The sequence below is a fragment of the Mandrillus leucophaeus genome, unplaced genomic scaffold (assembly GCF_000951045.1).
Source record: "Mandrillus leucophaeus isolate KB7577 unplaced genomic scaffold, Mleu.le_1.0 Scaffold123, whole genome shotgun sequence".
Classification (NCBI taxonomy): Eukaryota; Metazoa; Chordata; class Mammalia; order Primates; family Cercopithecidae; genus Mandrillus; species Mandrillus leucophaeus.
In genome coordinates, this window is record NW_012100654.1 from 6525397 (window position 1) to 6543261 (window position 17865).

Consider the following 17865-nt stretch of genomic DNA (forward strand, 5'->3'; position numbering starts at 1 on the left):
TGACCTGATGGAGGTCCTGCCATGCCCACCTTGACCAGGTGCTGCAGCCAGTGGAGCTAGTCCTCAGGGTGCAGGTCACTCCATGAAACGTGGCAGCTGGGCTTATCAGCTGTGAGCCTGGCTAAGTCAGGCCTGCTGCCAAGTTGATTAATAAGCGCTGGGCTGACACTTCAAGAAGGGCCTAAACCTGCTGATTTTCCTCCCCTCTTCCTTAGATCATTTCATTATTAAATTAAAGATTGTTGTGATTTAAACTGAACTGTCAGGCAGCCTAGGGACAAACATGGGGTTTGGTGAAGCAACTGAACCTGGTACTGCATTTACCAAATCAGATCTCAGCTGGGTGCTCTTTCTTTCTCTTAAAAAAATAATTTAGAACTCTAAGGACTTGAAGTAGAAGTAGAACCTTCCCCTGCAGTGTCAGGAGCCCACACAGAGAGGCTGGCATGACAGGAAAGGGACCTGATTATAAATAGCATGAAAAGCAGCATCAGTCAAAACTCACTGATGTGCCTGAGCAAAATGTTAAAAGAAACAAATAGCTTCTAAAAGAGGAAGCAATGGTTTTCTTTTGTTTTTATAATTTAAAGTGCTAAGGAACAAAAGCAGTTTATATTCATATAGTTTTAAACACACACAAGCGCATGTGCACGTGCACAAATAACATACACACTAACAGATTCCCTTTAAGGAAATGATGGATAATCATTTTAAAATAACAAAATCACAAGTAGAGCCTCACAGAGGGGGTAGCTGTCCTTTCTTTTCTATGTAATTGATGCTATTTATTTAGAAGGTCTATGGTTTACCCTTATGAAGTAATTTTTCTGTACGTGTATTTTTTTTCCAGCTTAGATGGAAACCATTTGAGATTCCAAAAGCATCTCAGAAGAAAGTAGACTTTGTGAGTGTAAGTCAGTCCCATCCACACCCTTCCTACTGCTCTCCTCTCTTCTGTGGTGAGTGAGCCAACCATTTGCAGGCTGAATGCCAAGCATAAGCAGCCCTATCAGGAGGCAGCAGAGACAAAACCACCTGCGTATGCTTTGGGGGCTGGCGGAGCGATGTCTTACTTACAGAAACCATATGGCCCCTGACACCAAAGGGTATTCATGAACTATTTATATCTCAGAAAGGTCAATGGCAATTGAACATTTTCCTACTTAAGCTCCTTTCTTTTGGCTAGAATGGGGGCTTTTAATCTTTTTGCTCGCTTTGATAGTCTGATGATGTCTTTGTTTATGAATATATAAAATAAATTATATAATATTACAAAGAAGCTAATGATATTGAAATATAATGATAAAAATACTATTAAAAACAAATTTGATTTGATTTATCGTCATTCATATGCTTTCTTGTTAATGTGCTAAATCATAATATCTATGGAAAACATCTAATAATTATGGTATGAGCATAAATATATTTTGAGGAATCTATAACGACTATAATGATTTTTATCACTGATAAAGTTATAGGCACCTCTAATACCACTGTAATTTGTTGCCTACATTCATGTTAGTTGAAGGAAATGATAAATTTCACTCAGAGATTAGCAGAAGTAAATATAATAAAATATTTCCCATCCAAGTTCATGATCTCCCTGAAGTAGATGCTTGGGCTAGAATGGCGTCAATTCAGCATGGCAACTCTAGTTAGTACAATGCTGATTGGAAGCTCTGTTTGGTAGTTATAGGTCCCGCAGTATTGGAATAACTGCCCAGAGCAAGGAGTATCTGGGGGAGAGGAGAAAGGAGCTCTAAGGAAGTGGGACTCAAAGAGACCAGTGGAGGGTTCTGCAGACCAGCCTCAGCTCATGGCTTACTTAGGGACAGGCCAAGTGCCCAGCCACAGGACAAATTGTTAGAAACATCTTGAAGTTCTCATCTTTATTAAATGCTCCAAACCCTGTGTAGACTCACTTAAATACACCCTAAACTTACAAATTGACTTAAAATACAAAATGATACCCCCATCTCTTTTCTTGTGTGAATTGTAGCTATCTGGAGGAGCAGAGCTCCCTTCTTTTGGCTTTCTATCTGCAGGTTTGGAGCTGAGGGCTATTTTGAGAAGACCCACGTGTTAAGGTTTCTTGCACTGTGGATCATCTGGTCACACAGCAGAGAGAATTACACAGTCTGTCAGAATGCAGTCCTCTGCCCTGTTCCAGAGAGATTAGGCTGACCCTATTCATAAGCAGAGGGCTGCCCATAGTGGAGTGTACTTGAGGGGCATTAACTGGTCCCTGATGCTGCAACCTTCCTCCCCAAGCCTCCTAGATGCCTGATGGTACCTCCAACAGAATCTCTTCTTCCAGTTGATGTCAAGCATCAAATTGATAAAATACCAAGTAATGAACTGATGCTCTGTAAGTTCTTCTGATACAGCCACTGAGACAATCCAGATTTAGGCCATGGCTGGAGACTAGGGTAAACCACAAACTACCAAACATGAGTCAGTAATTCAGGCTCCTCAGAGGCTGCCTGGATTCCAAATGCCCCACCGGTCCCAAAGGGAAGACCCTAGTAGAAATGTACCTCATGACTCTCAGGGACCAGCGGAAGGGCTGCCTCTTGGGCATCGTTCACATTAACCTTCCCCTCTTCTGTGGCTCTCTCCCAGGGCCTGCACACCTTGTGTGGAGCTGGAGACATAAAGTCTAACAATGGGCTTGCTATCCACATTTTCCTCTGCAATACCTCCATGGAGAACAGGTAAGTGGCTCAGTTCTAGGGCAGGACATGCCCATCTTCTGAGGGCTGTTGGCCAGAAGGCAAACTCCAGGTTTCACTCTTCTGAAGTCACATATGCACATACATAGTTATTTTTGTTATTGGTTTTTTTCTCAAGGCAATATTGATATATATTTATTGACAATGATGATCAATGAGACAAAAGGCATTTATCTTGACTGATATCCGTGATATAAACAAGAACATCATATAACAATGTAAACAGAAAAGGGAGGACGGAGCCCTGGAATGCAGGAGTAGATCGAAAGGCATTTTGACTTTGAGTCCAAATATCCTTTTGTTGTTGTTGTTTAATATTTCAAGGATTTTTCAGAGCCAAATATGAGTGACCAATGGACACAGCCGTGAGGAGATCCTGAGAACATGTACCCAAGATGATTGGGCTACGGCTTGGTTTTATACATTTTAGGGAGGCATAAGACATCAATCTACACATATAAGGTGTACATCAGATCCAAACTGTGGTGTTTTGTTTTGTTTTGTTTTGTTTTGAGACAGAGTCTTTCTCTGTCACCCAGGCTGGAGTGCAGTGGCACGATCTCTGCTCCCTGCAAGCTCCGCCTTCCGGGTTCACGCCATTCTCCTGCCTCAGCCTCCCGAGTAGCTGGGACTTCAGGCGCCCGCCACCACGCCCGGCTAATTTTTTTGTATTTTTAGTAGAGAGGGGGTTTCACTGTGTTAGCCAGGATGGTCTCTATCTTCTGACCTTGTGATCCGCCTGCCTCGGCCTCCCAAAGTGCTGGGATTACAAGAGTGAGCCACCGCGCCCGGCCCAACCTGTGGTTTTTATCTCAGTAGAAAAGTAATAGCAGATTTAAAGCAGGCAAAAAAGAAAACAGAGAAATAGAGAACTTAGAAACTCTGTAGTTGCAGGTTGACCTTTGGGCTCTGAATGATACAATTTTCCCATCGGTTTAAAATGTGCACAACAGACTGTAATAGGTAACCAGCTGGAGTACTAGAAACCCTGGCATGCCCTTGAACTTTTCCATTTTATGCAAACACTTGCAAGTAGAGGCACCTTTCTCCTTGTCTTTCCTCATTCTTAGATTATTTGTGTACCCTGTTTTTTTTTTTTTTTTTGGAACTGAGCTGTGGCCTAGGGGTTTTTGGGTGGTGGACTGGTGTACTGTTGGTAGGCAGGACTCCACAGTGTTTCACTGCTGAGTCGTCTCCACCCTCTTAGCTGTCTCAGTTTCTCTCTCCAGAGATCTAGCACCTCTGACAGGCCTCAAAATGCCGAGTGGTCAGCTCTTATACGCGTTTCCGGGACAAATCTTTTTAAACTATTTTGCTGGGGGGTTCCCTGTAGGGCCACTGCACATCACAGGGGATGAATCCCCCAGACACTGACTGCAACTCAGTCCCTAGTCACCCAGGGTGCCTTTCAGCTGGGAGGAACAAAATGCCCTTTCTCTTCAGAGCTGAGGAGCTCAGTCTCTCATTTATGTACAAAAATGACAGTCACGCGAATGCGCAGGCAAGCCAGTTGTGCTAAATTTTGGGAGAAGAAACAATGGAGAAGACCATTTAGAATGCACCTCCAAACTGGAAATCAAACATGGTACCCAAAAGGGGGTCATTCTTGTTGTCTTTAGAAAAAGACAATGGAGGCTGGGCACAGTGACTCACGCCTGTAATCCCAGCACTTTGAGAGGCTGAGGTGGGCGGATCACGAGGTCAGGAGCTTGAGACCAGCTTGGCCAACATAGTGAAACCCCGTCTCTACTAAAAAATACAAAAAATTAGCCAGGCGTGGTGGTGGGCGCCTGTAATCCCAGCTACTCAGGAGGCTGAGGAAGGAGAATTGCTTGAACCTGGGAGGCGGAGGTTGCAGTGAGCCAAGATCACACCATTGCACTCCAGGCCGGACAGTGTGAGACTCCATCTCAAAAAAGAAGAAGAAGAAGAAAGAAGAAAGAAGAAAGAAGACAGAAGAAAGAAGAAAGAAGAAGAAAAATGCAATGGAGAAAATCCTTTAGAATGCACCTGTGAACTAGAATTAGGAACCTAAATGACAACTTCCTAGGAGGAAAAAATCAAGAACTGTCAACGAAACAGGGCTCAGGAGGACTTAGTTCCATCAGAGGAGAAGCCCAAAGTTGAAGGCGCTTTCAATGGGTCCCTGCTGGTACCTTAGGTCTGAGTTCAGGCAACTCCTTCAGGGTTCTGAATCTTCTCTGAGGCCCAATTTGTCCAGGTGCCAAATTATTGTCGACAAAATTAGTCAAACTATTAATATGTAAAATATTTGAATTGATGTATTCTGAGCCAAATATGAGTGACCAGTGACCCATGACCCAGCCCTCAGGAGATCCTGAGAACATGTGCCTTTGAATATCCTTAATTTCTAAGATTCCCCAGGGCTGTTCTTGAGTCCCAGGTCACACTGTGTGAGTTTCCTTTAGGACCACCTGTTGGTAGCAGGCTACCCGACTTTGGCTTCAGCTGATAGTTCTGTGTAAGCTTAAAATTCCTAAGTAGAGGAGCTTATATACTGGCTTTGCAAAACAAAGTATGCAAATGGCATTCCTGCCTTATTATACACTACCTCTGGAACTGGACCATTTGTGTCCAAAGCCCAATGGCGATTTGTGAGCCATGAATCAGGGACAAGATCACAGCCCTATGACAAGGCTCTGGAGGCCTCTCTTTGGGTCAAATTTCGTATCAGCCCACCTCCACTCTCTCCACTTGAGCCACACTGGGTTCATTCACTTCTTTCAACCTGCCACGTGCCCTCCTCCTTCTAAGCATTTGCACTTGCTGTTCCTTCTGCCTAGAACATTCTTTCCTTTCTCCAAACCCTCACCTAGATAACACCTTCAGACCTCAGGTCAAATGTGTCCCTTCTTTGAAGAAGCCTTTGCTGATTCTTCAAACTAACCAAGTCCCTATTCTTTCATTCCCTTGAACTTGATTTTCACAGGGTCATTACTGTCTGCAGTGATATTATTCTGTAATTATTTGATTGCTCTCTGACTCCCCACTAGACTCTAAGTTCCACAGGGGCAGAGCCTGGGTCATTTTGCTCCCCATTTTATACCCAGCTCTTAGCTTGGTACATAGGCACTAAACAATGATTTGTGTTATGAAGTAATTTGTCTAGATAATGTTAGAAATGAAAATCACAAGAATTACTCTATATATTTCAGATGCTTTTACAATTCAGATGGGGACTTCTTGATTGGTGAGTTCTGAAGACTTCAGACCTCCTCACTGTTAATTGACCCCTAACTACAAACTGCTTTCTAATTTTATGCACATTATTTTCCTTCGTTCTCCAATCTCTTATTTCATTTAGTGCAATCCAGAGACTGAGGTCTAGAGGCCACAGGTGGTCTGGAAAAGATTTCTAGTGTACCTCAAAGCTCCTATTCTATTTCCTTGTCTGTCTTTGCCCTTCCCTTCTGGACCTTTCTGATGTGGGAGACCTGGGCAGCTGAAAAGAAATGAAGACTAATACTAATAGGATTAACTTATTAAGGTAACTGTATTTGCCTTCAAACTCACTCAGTAAAAGCCCATTTATCATTAGTAACTGCAATTTAAATTCAAATTTTCATGAGACCATCTAAAATGTAAAGTCTATCAGATATTGTTCTGGTCTGCCTATTATATTTGATGGTTTTTTTAGTATCAATATTTTGGAATCAACATTTTGGTGTATGTGTTACACAAGCAAACGTCAGCCTTTCACTGGAACTATCAGAAATGGGTGATTTTCCATCCTATTTCTGCTACCCCTTTTTGGCCATGTCACAAAATTGTGCATATACAAGTTTCTTGCCTGGTGACCAAAAAAAGCAGAGTCATTGTTTTATTCACATTCTTCTAGATAGGAAAATAACTAATCTAAGTTGTCAGAATTTATCTTTTTCCCCAAGAGACTCAAGAAAGCTCTTTTCATTTGGAATGAAAAAGCAAATGCAGCCTTAAGCCTTTCCTGTTCATGAAATGGTTATCACACCAAAAGAATTGCTCACCACTGCCCTGTCTTTTTTTGTTCAGTTCCCCAGAAAGGGAACCTTCTCATTTACACTGAGTTTGGCAAGATGCTTGTACAGCCCAATGAGATCTGCGTCATTCAGGTTGGTGATGTGTCCCCTTCTCTTCCCTGCCTCTCACTAATTTGGGAGCAGTCAGATGTTTCAGCTGCTGCTATTTCCAACTCTAAAATTTCTCTGTCATGTCTGGGCAACGAGAAGGGAATTTGAGTTATGCAGAAGGTTCCATGTGCTGAAGAGTAAGCAAGCTTGGGTGCCTGCTTTGTTTTAATATAGCACATAATTCTAAAACAAAGACCACTTGTCACTGCACTTTCCTAAATATTTACCTACACTCTGGATAAGGCCCTGTTCCCACTAATGGCAGTAGAGGCAGTGAAGGTGGACATTTTTTTTTAATGTGGCTAAATCAGGCTTCCGTTATCTCTGGACCCAATGAGAGGGTAGACTAGAATTGGCTTGGATCAATATGTGACTAGGATTTAAGTTTTTCTTTTTAACTCATGTTTGCTCTGGTAACCTCCCAAGCAGCTCAACAAACCAGAGCTTTACTTTTGCATGTGGGACATGCTATGGCTCTGGGCAGCTTCTTTATAACTACAGCTGTGATTTCAGAAGGCACACCAGTGTCTGCTTTCCATTCCAGAGAGGAATGCGGTTCAGCATAGATGTCTTTGAGGAGACCAGGGGCTACCTCTTGGAGGTCTACGGTGTCCACTTTGAGTTACCTGACCTTGGACCAATTGGTAAATCTTCACTGCAAGCCTCTACGCCTCGCTTGAGATGTAGGACACAGATAATTGCATGAAAGTTAAACATCCTTCTCCCTTCGCTGTCTCACTCAAACTTCCACTTTTCTCTCTAGACAAATTCTTCTCTAGACCAAGGGTCTGCCAGAAAATATATGCAGAACAGAAAGCAACCCAAACCAATCTATTATAAATCTCTCTAGAATAGTATATAGGCATTGGAGATAAAGGCAGCATGTAATAGATTTCTGGTTGCATAGTGTGTACAGGAATGAATATAGAAGTTTGGGTTACTGTGGGCTAGGGTCGCCAGAAACAGCTCCAGAGAAGAGATGAGAATTTGACTAATTCTTTATGAAAAGTTGAGGAGAGTAAAGAGGAAAGGGAACAGCTTTGCAAAAGCATACAAGTGAGAATGAGCTTTGTGATTAAGAGGAAGATCTTTTTGTTAAGTCAGTGAGATTTATAATGGATTGGTTTGGGTTGCTTTTTGTTTTGTATATTGTAAGACTATAAAGTAGGAAGGCCATAAAAACTCCCTGGGCTGTATTCCTATGGAAAGGAGGGATGGACTGGGTGACACATAGTCTACGAACCTCTGTGTACACCCCACCAAATCCACACACTTAGCAGTCAAAAAAGTACATAACTCAGTGCTATGAAGGATCTAGAAACCACACTCCAGGAGGCAGATCAAAACATTCAAAAGTGAACCAAGGTCCCCCCAGCCCCCATTCTTCTGGCAAGCTGGAGGAAGTGAAAATGTTAGGAGGGGTTGTTCTCAAACTGTCTCTTGGAGTGAAAGGAGTGACTGGGAAAATTGGCCCTTGGTTTCCTCTTTGGTCACATCTCCCAGTTCTTCCCTTCCTTGTCAACAGCTTTTTAGAGCAAACAGGGACAGGCCAGTGTGTGCCTTCTGGTCAACTCCCCTGAGGAATCCAAATATGCAGAGGAAGGTGGGAGGCAGCAAGAGGCAGCTGGAGCCGTGGTGGGCCGTCTGTCATCCTGTTCACCGCCCACTCTTCCCACTCTGCTCTGGCTTCCTGCTGCTCTACAGTCAGCATAGCCTCCAGGTTCCATGGAACATGTACCCTCTGGAAAATATCTATAATTTGCTAACCAGCCGGGGGCTTATTTTTTTTTTAACCCCAGGAGCTGGAAATGGTAAAACACTCCTCAGCTCGCTCCTCTCAGAGTTGCATTGTTTTTGCATGTACGTTTTTCATGTTTGCTCTTTTGATTTATTTTCTTTCTCTGGAGGAAACACTCACTCCTAACCAAAGGTAAGCAGGCAGGTCCTAAATACTTCTTCCTGAGTGGCAGACGGAGTTTTTCAGGCTGGAGAGCAGTTTTCAGACTTGGAATCTGAATTCTGTCTAAGGAGCAGAGGCATGCCTCAGGCAACAGCGCGTAACCCTTCCTATCTGAGATCAAGGACTGTCATGAGTTCTAGAGTATTCAGGCGTTCCTTTAAAAGAAAAAGTTCTAGAGTTCTATCAGATATTCCCTTTTCCTCTTTTCAGGTCTCTTTCTCTTTTCCCTTCCCCTCACCTGTAGTGATAAGATAATGCATATAAGGTGGTTTTGTTAACCATAGTCACTCCACAACCTTAGAAGGTAATGCTGGTTTTTGTGAATTTTTTTCTGACCAGATTCCTTGGGTCTTCCTAAAAGGTACCAGACTGGAAATCCAGTGAATCTTTAAGCAATGAAAGCGATTTGTGGAGTGGCTCTTGACATGAAAGAAAGCCTTTCTCTTCATGCAACCATGGGCGTCTTTCCTATGTTTTGGAAGTTTCTAAAAGACTTTTGGGTTACTGTGTTCTAGGGGCCAATGGCTTGGCCAATCCTCGTGATTTCTTGATACCCGTTGCCTGGTATGAGGATCGCCAAGTACCAGGTGGTTACACTGTCATTAATAAATACCAGGGCAAGCTGTTTGCTGCCAAACAGGTAAAGTAAGAGGGTTGGCAGGCAGGGGAGGAAATGAAGGGTGATTGAGCACTTACTGATTGCCAAAGCGAGTGTTAGAAACTTTACATATATCCTTTCATTGTTATCATACCACTATGGCACTACAGATAAAGCAAATAGTTCTAGTAGTCAATGATACCTTCATAGTCATGAAAAAGGCCAGTAATGATAAATAATTTACCAACTTCACAGTAGGTGGCAGAACCAGCATTTGAACCCATATCTATCGGACTCCAAAGGCTGTGCCCTTTCTACTCACCAAGCAATGAAAATCTTAGCAATATGTGGGTCTCTGTAAATGGTATGGAAAGCATAATATATGGGCAGCATAATATGTTCTGAAAAGGAAATGCGTTAACAGATCAACCAAGATTTATACTCTCCAATACCACCCTATTTCAAATACAAGCAATTCTACAAAACAAGTAGAATTCAGTTAATTAGCTTGGCTTGGTTTGTACCACCAGGCTGGCAAATTCAGGACACAAGCAAAGGCACAGATCTTAATAAATAATAATAACAACAATGTAATATGCACTCTATAACATATTATGAAATATACTGAATATATATTAGAATAAAATAATCATATAATAAGAAGAACCCAAAGATCTCTTCTGTTTAGCATTATTTGTTTGCTTCATTTTGTCTATTTGACTTATTCCTTATGTTTTCCAAGGTATGTTATTCTTCTCAGGCAACATCTAGAGATAATGCCAACCAGCTGAGGCCAACCAGTTTGGCACTTAAAACTAACCCTTGAAGCAGACACATTGTTATTTTCATATTCTCTGGGTCAGGGTCTCTCAAAATTCCAGGGCTATTTGCATCAGAAACCCTCAAGGAGGCTTGTTTAAAATACAGATCCTAGGCCGGGCGTGGTGGCTCACCCCTGTAATCCCAGCACTTTGGGAGGCCGAAGCAGATGGATCATCTGAGGTCGGGAGTTCAACACTAGCCTGGCCAACATGGCAAAACCCCGTCTCTACTAAAAATACAAAAATTAGCCAGACGTGGTGGTGCACACCTGTAATCCCAGCTACTTGGGAGGCCGAGGCAGGAGAATCGCTTGAACCCAGGAGGCAGAGGTTGCAGTGAGCCAAGATCATGCCATTGCACTCCAGCCTGGGCAACAGAGCAAGACTCCCTCTCAAAAAAAAAAAAAAATGCAGATCCTCAGATATTACTCTAGCCTTGCAAAAAATGATAAGCTCTGGAGATGGGACATGGAAACCTACATTCATTTTAAGCATGTTCCCCAGATCATTGTTTACATACAGTTGTTAAAGAACCACAATTCTAGAACGAGCCAGTATCTCCTCCAGAAAGATTTGCACTTTCCAGGTAGACCCTGTGCTGGTTATTCTCTGTGTGAGTCCCCACTGATCCATTCTCCCTCTTTGCCATGATCTGTGTCCTGGAAGGTTAACTGTATCACCCGGGCTCTCTAGCCAGCTGGCTTCTGTTGGGTTCAACCCACAGGAAACTGCAAGGCAGGAGGAAAGACAAATTGGGAGATTTCTTCCCCTGCTTCCTCCCTGTTTAGGACTGTGTTTCTGGCAGTAGCTGCATCCTCCATATGACCTCAGTTCCTGTTGGACAGCCCTAGTGGTATGCTGGAGCTGATTCATAGTGACTTGCAAAAGCTGATATGCACACTTCTGTCCAACTCTGTATTCAGTGATGTCATATTGGTAGGTAGAAAATCATCATGGTGAGACTATATCCACCTTAGAAATCAGTAAACACTATATGTCAATGCTTTATATATTTTTTCAGAGTGCTAGTTGTTAAATATTTACCAGCACACCACTGGGTAGCACCCTTCTTTATAGTCCTAGCATTTGCTGAACTACTATAACAATATTTCCCTCCTTATTCCACATGCTCAGGAATGGCAGTGTCTTCCCACTATTGCTAGGCTCAGATACCTCAACACTTCTAGTCATTCCAGTTAACCCTAACCATGCCTCTATGAGTAGTGCCTTCATTAAAATCTTTAGAGCTTTCAGACCCATAGGTACAGAAGGGACAACCTTCCTATAGCAGAACACTGATCCTCTTCTACCCCAGGACAGGACCAAGAAATATTATGTTAGGATTGCTCTGAAATCTCAAGTCCTTGGAGTGGGAACTTTTAGAGGCCTTCTCCCCTCTCCTGGACTCACCAACCCAGGCACTGTGTCTATTGCAAGTTCCTCTAGGCTGAAATTACCTGGAGAACTATCACAGCAGGTACTCTCTGCTCCAGGAAACAGAAGGTAGCCCAGATTGTTTGAGAATTGCTGACATCCACAGATTCTCACAGTTAGGTTAAAAATTGTTGAAAAGGCACTACTTGGAGAATGTGCTGTGCTTCTGCTGCATTTGTGATCAGAAGGCAGCTGCAGCTTGTGAACCAGAAAAATAGGGTTAGTGGCTAAGTAGAGGGTGTGTGGAGCAACCACAAAATGATTCAGGGTTGTACTTCTCCCAAAGGATAGTAAAATTAAATCAAGAACAAAATCAAATCAAAAGAAGAGAGAGGTATGCCCAGTACATACTGTGGGATCACAGTTACAAAAGCATTTGATGGTAAAATCATCCTTTCCTGCTTTTTGTGATTAGGATGTCTCCCCATTCAATGTTGTGGCCTGGCACGGGAATTATACACCCTACAAGTACAACCTGAAGAATTTCATGGTTATCAACTCAGTGGCCTTTGACCATGCAGTAAGTCTGAACCCTGTAGGGGCATTGGGGTGAGGCAACCCCTTGGTGGGAGGGGTCCACAGTAGACTCCTGACATTTCCAGAGTCATCATTGGAAGCCCTAGATATAGTCATTTATCTTATGGTGAAGGAGTAAATAACATAGCTAGTAGGGGAGCCAAGCCAGATACTCAACATTCCCTGTGAACACAGCTTTGTTCTCTACAGAGCATTCGTGATAGTCTGACTTGTGTTTGCCAAACTAAGTGGATAAACAATTTCTTTGTGGAAAATTTATCCTCCAAAACAACCAAGTGGTAATGTCAGTGGTAGAATGAGGAGAAAGGAACTTTGTGAATTTGAAGAAGTCTCTGACCTCACAACTCTCAAGAGTCTCCTCTATGATCTCTGATTTCTCACCCCAGTGCCTTCACTCCTGGCTGTATTTGGCAGTGACAGAACGAACAGCCCACTTCTAAAGTTACTCATAACGTTCAGTGCTTGAGTTTAAAAAAGAAATTCTAGAGCATGAACTTGGTCATATTTTTCAGTCAGTTAGGGGGCCACAAATAAGTGTCTGGTCTACAGTGCAGGCTCCTAAGACCCTACATTCTTAATAAAGTGATGGTTCTGAGATTGGGGGGTGGGGGGCAGTTCATTCTGCAGCCCACTTCATAAGAGATGAACTTAACCCACAGGCTGGAAGGATGATTAGAGCAGAAGTCAGAGACTCAGAGGCAAAAGGATCATCCTGAGCTAGTTCAGTTTATCTCTGGGGGGACAAAACCACCTCTCCGAACAGCAGCAACTCTTAATAAAAGCAAAGGGGAAAAGAAAAGTGAGATATCAGACCCCAAACAAGCAGCATGAGAAAGGATCCCGAGACACTGATAAAGCTTGATTTGCTGCTTCACTACCTTTTTTGCTTTACCACCTTTGCTGCTTCACTACCTTTGCTACTTCACCACCTTTGCTGCTTCACTACCTTTGCTTGAATAGTTTAGACCATTTCCCACGACAGATGCAGAAATGTCAGCTCTCACAGCAATAAGGGTTGGGTTTATTTTTATTTGAATTTACACAGGTGCAATCTTCTCTGTATTGCTGCTATAATTATTTTTCCAAAATTCAGTTCTGATCATGCTACCACTGTACTCATTAGAAAGCCTTTGCAAGTTTCCCATGGCTTAGGATTAAGTCTGAGCTCTGAAGCGTGGTGTTTGATGCTCTTCACCATCTGTCCCTGGACTCATTTTCCAGTATCACCTCTTGCCCCTCTCCCTTCTGTCAATGCACTGGGGTTTTAGCCTTATCTCCTCTTAACAAAATCTCTGTGCACTTTCATGTGTTTTCTGTGATTAAAATGTCATTTCCCTTCCTTCCCACTTCCTTAGTCCTTCCTCCCTCCCTCCCTTTTTCCCCCATCCCCCCCACCTTCCTTCCTTCCTTTCTTTTTTTTATTTTACTTTTATTTTAGATTCAAGGGTACATGTGTAGGTTTCTCCGCTCTCTCTCTTTCAAACTTTTATTTTAGGTTCAAGGGTACATGTGCTCCTTCCTTCTTTCCCTCCTTCCTTCCCTTCTCTCTCTCTCTCTTTCTCTCTCTCTCTCTTTCTCTCTCTCTCTTTTTCTTTCTTTCTGTTCATTCTTGAATACTTACCTCAAATGTCACCTCCTCTTTGAAGCCCTCTTTGACCCTTTCAGGTAGAATTAGCTGCCCAACCGCCACCCCCCAGTTAATGCTAAAGAAGCAGGGAATCTATTCCCATGATCTTTGAATCTCCAGACTCTTGCATGGCATCTGAAAGGGAACATGATTGTTGATTTCAATTAAATTGAATCTCAATCTTTTCACTAAAGAATTGTGAAGATTTTTCAAAAGTATAATCTCGTCCCTCAACCTATTCCATCTTACGCTACCACTATGAAGACTAGTGATGTAAATGATGTGTTTTAGACCTGAAAGTCAAACAAAGGTAGGAAAGCAATGAACCACTTCTCAGACTTTTCTGCCAGTGGATACAATCTGGAATCTCTGTGTTCTCCCAAAGAGGAGCACACCTACACCAAAACTTGGATTTTGCTTTATTTCTATTTCCACTTCGCTCTGAGCATCCCTTCTGCTGCACATCTCAGCTCTAGTCAACTTGACCTGAGATTGAGAAGCAGGCACTATTGGTTCTGAGACCCACGGGGTAATAGGTTGCATGTAATGTGGGCTCAGCAGGGTGAAAAAGTAGTTCAGAATCCTTTCAGCTGGTGTTAATTCATTTTGCCTCAAGCACAGCAAGAGGAAAAAGTCATATGAGTGATTACTGCACCTTGATGACAAGCCCAGACTTCTGTTGTTTGATCAGAAATTAGGCGGTCCCTTTGCAGCAACATGGATGCAGCTGGAAGCCATAACCCTAAGCAAATTAATGCATGAATAGAAGACCAAATACTGCATGTTCTCACTTATAAGTCAGAGCTAAACATTGAGCACCCATGGACATAAACATGAGAAAAATAGACACTGGAGACTACTAAAAGGGGGAGGGTGGAAAAACTACCTATTGGATATTATGCCCACTACCTGAGTGATGGGATCCTGTATTAGTCCATTTTCATACTGCTATGAAGAAATACCTGAGACTGGGTACTTTATTAAAAAAAAAAGGGGGTTTAATGTATCCACAATTCCACATGGCTGGGGGGACCTCACAATCATGGCAGAAGGCGAAGGAGGAGCAAAGCCGTGTCTTGTGTGGCAGCAATCAAGACAGCATGTGTAGGGGAACTGCCCTTTATAAAACCATCGGATCTTGTGAAACTTATTCACTATCACGAGAACAGCACAGGAAAACCCACCCCCACGATTCAATTACTTCCCATTGGGTCCTTCTCACAACATGTGGGGATTATGGAAACTACAATTCAGGATGATATTTGGGTGGGGTCACAGCCAAACCATATCAGATCCCTACCCCAAACCTCAGCATCACACAATATACCTGTGTAACAAACCTGCACATGTACTCCTGTATCTAAAATAAAAGTTGAAATTAAAAGTTGAATAAAAATAAATAAAAAGAAATTAGCATGTCACTTGCAAACACCTTCATGTATGCATGCAATATGTGTCATTGTCCAGTCACCTCCCTTGCATCGTGCGTTCAGTCTCTCCTTGTGTATTCACAGGACCCATCCATTTTCACAGTGTTGACTGCCAAGTCTGTCCGCCCTGGAGTGGCCATCGCTGATTTTGTCATCTTCCCACCTCGATGGGGGGTTGCTGATAAGACCTTCAGGCCTCCTTATTACCATAGTAAGTCTCTATTTTACCAAGCCACATTTGCAAGCCAAAGAGACAACAAAGCAGTGAGCACTACCCATTGGGAATAATGCCTGGGTTGTTTCTGGACACCTACCCTGGCTTGAATTCAGGATCCTGCCTCACAAGGCCTAGTGCTGATCCCCAAGCTTTAATCTCTTTAAGGGATGGTAATTGTGTTAGTCCATTCTTCATTGCTATAAAGAATACCTGAGGCTACTTAATTTATAATGAAAAGAGGTTCATTTGGCTCATGGTTATGCAGGCTATACAAGCTGCATGGTGCTGGCATCTGCTTCTAATGAGGCCTCAGGAAACACAATCATAGTGGCAGGCAAGGGGGGAGCTGGTGTATCACATGAGGAGAGCAAGCAAGAGAGAAAAGAGGAAGTCCCAGCCTCTTTTGAGCAGCCAAACCTCATGTGAACTCATAGAGTGAGAACTTACTCATAACCGTCATGACGGCATCAAGTCATTTATGAGGTATCTGCCTCCATTACCCAAACACCTCCCACCAGGCCCCAGCTCCAACACTGGAGATCACATTTCAACATGAGAGTTGGAGGGAACGTACATCCAAATTATATCAATAGTGATGCATTGACTCTGAGGCTGGTTCCCGGTTTTTCTGTCCCTGTAAGAGGCAGAAAGGCTGGTAAAGTTTAGAAGCCTTGTTAGAAAGGCTTCTAAACAAGTTTCCTCACATTTTAGATGTTTCGTTTTGGGGAATGCTGGGGAAATTGTTAGTTAGTCTGTTGTTTTGGGAAAGTTCATCACCTAAGTCTAGTTCAGAGAACCAGAGAAAGAAAAAGAGAGAGAGAGAAAAACAGAAATGTGCATTCTCCAATTATTTTGGCAGGGCAAAGCAGTCTGCAGCCTACATTAGGGAATAGACTCTATTCTGGAAAGCGTTTCTACAGAATATTTGTTGCCTAGTACAAGACCTAACAAGTCTACTATTTTTATTTTATTAATATTATTATTCTTAGCACCTAATAGTTATTGGCCAATTTCTATGGCCCTGTTACAAGTTTTTTAAAAAACTAACTCATGAAGTGTTTATAATAATTGTAAGAGACAAGTAGTATTATTGTCCCCCCCGCCCCTTTTTTCAGAAAATTAAACTGACACAAGAGGGATTAAGTAACTCTCTCAAGGACTCACAGCAAGTTAAGTGTAGAGTCAGGATTTAATTGCAGGCTGTCTGACTCCAGAGCAAACACTCATGACCACTAACTGGTATGGCTAGCATAGTGCCTGATATATAGCATGCTACTAATAAATATTTATTTAATAAGTGAATGTGTCAACAAGAATAAATAAAGTATTTCATGGCTGTACTTAATGAGGTTGACATTTTTAATTGTGCAATAGCTAGCTGAAAATCCAATCAAAGGTCAGTGTGCAATTCTACTTCCTGGAGTGTGCATTTTTTTGTACATAGAGTTCTGGGAAGACTCTAAGAGGCATTCCACCTGGAACATTCTAGAAAACAAATTCCTTTCTTTAGTAAACTCCAGGGCCTTCTGTTTATATTAGGTCCCTCTTTATATATACCAGTTCCCAGGTGTCAGGGCTCAACAGAAGACAACAGTGCACTGAATGGCCAATTTAGCTATTTTATAGCATCAGGAATGAAGGCCCTCAGGACGGACGAAGGCCACTCCATGGTCAAATGCCAGCATCCCCTTTTCAGATAACACCATCATGGTAGAGAAAAGAAAACAATCGGTTACCACTGCAAAGACACCAGCTATTTTGTGAATAGCATCATAAGTCCCTTCTAAAAAATGTCAAGCCTTAGTAGGACTACTAACTTAGTAGGACTACTAACTTAGGACTACTTAGTAGTCCTTAGTAGGACTCTAACTTTTCTCCTCCTGGAAGTTAGTGACCTACAGGCCTGTTGTCAAGGAGAGAAAATTGCCCTGGCTTATAGTCTGTACTTCACATGCTACTCCTTAATAATTCACTGTTTCACTCTTGTTCTTTTATTGAGGTTACTCTGTGTGCCTGTAGTGGTTCTTACATTTACCATGTGTCAGAGTCAGCTGGAAGGTTTATTAAAACACAGATTATTGGGCTCCATCCTCAGAATTTCTGCTTCAGTAGGTCTGGGATAGGACCTAAGAATCTGCATTTTTAACAAGTTCCCAAGTGATGCTGAATCTGCCTTTTTTTTTTTTTTTTTTTTTTTTTTGAGACAGGGTCTCGCTCTGTCACCCAGGCTGGAGTGCAAGTTGTACAGTCTCAGCTCACTGCAACCTCCACTCGCCAGGCTCAAGTGATCCTCCCTGCTCAGTCTCCTGAGTAGCTTGGACCACAGGTGTGCACCATCACAGCTGGCTTTTTTTTTTTTTTTTTTTTTTTTTTTTTTTT

General features: G+C 42.5%; 1 protein-coding gene across 1 annotated transcript in view; it reads left to right on the plus strand.

Annotated features, from left to right (window-relative positions):
- HGD (homogentisate 1,2-dioxygenase) overlaps positions 1–17865 on the plus strand; it is a 54724-nt gene that overhangs the window by 28284 nt on the left and 8575 nt on the right. The window contains exons 5-12 of the mRNA XM_011971610.1: positions 851–910; positions 2623–2714; positions 5909–5943; positions 6765–6844; positions 7407–7506; positions 9338–9462; positions 12091–12195; positions 15354–15480. Coding sequence (XP_011827000.1) covers positions 851–910; positions 2623–2714; positions 5909–5943; positions 6765–6844; positions 7407–7506; positions 9338–9462; positions 12091–12195; positions 15354–15480 — 724 coding nt within the window. The remainder of the gene's footprint in view (positions 1–850; positions 911–2622; positions 2715–5908; positions 5944–6764; positions 6845–7406; positions 7507–9337; positions 9463–12090; positions 12196–15353; positions 15481–17865) is intronic.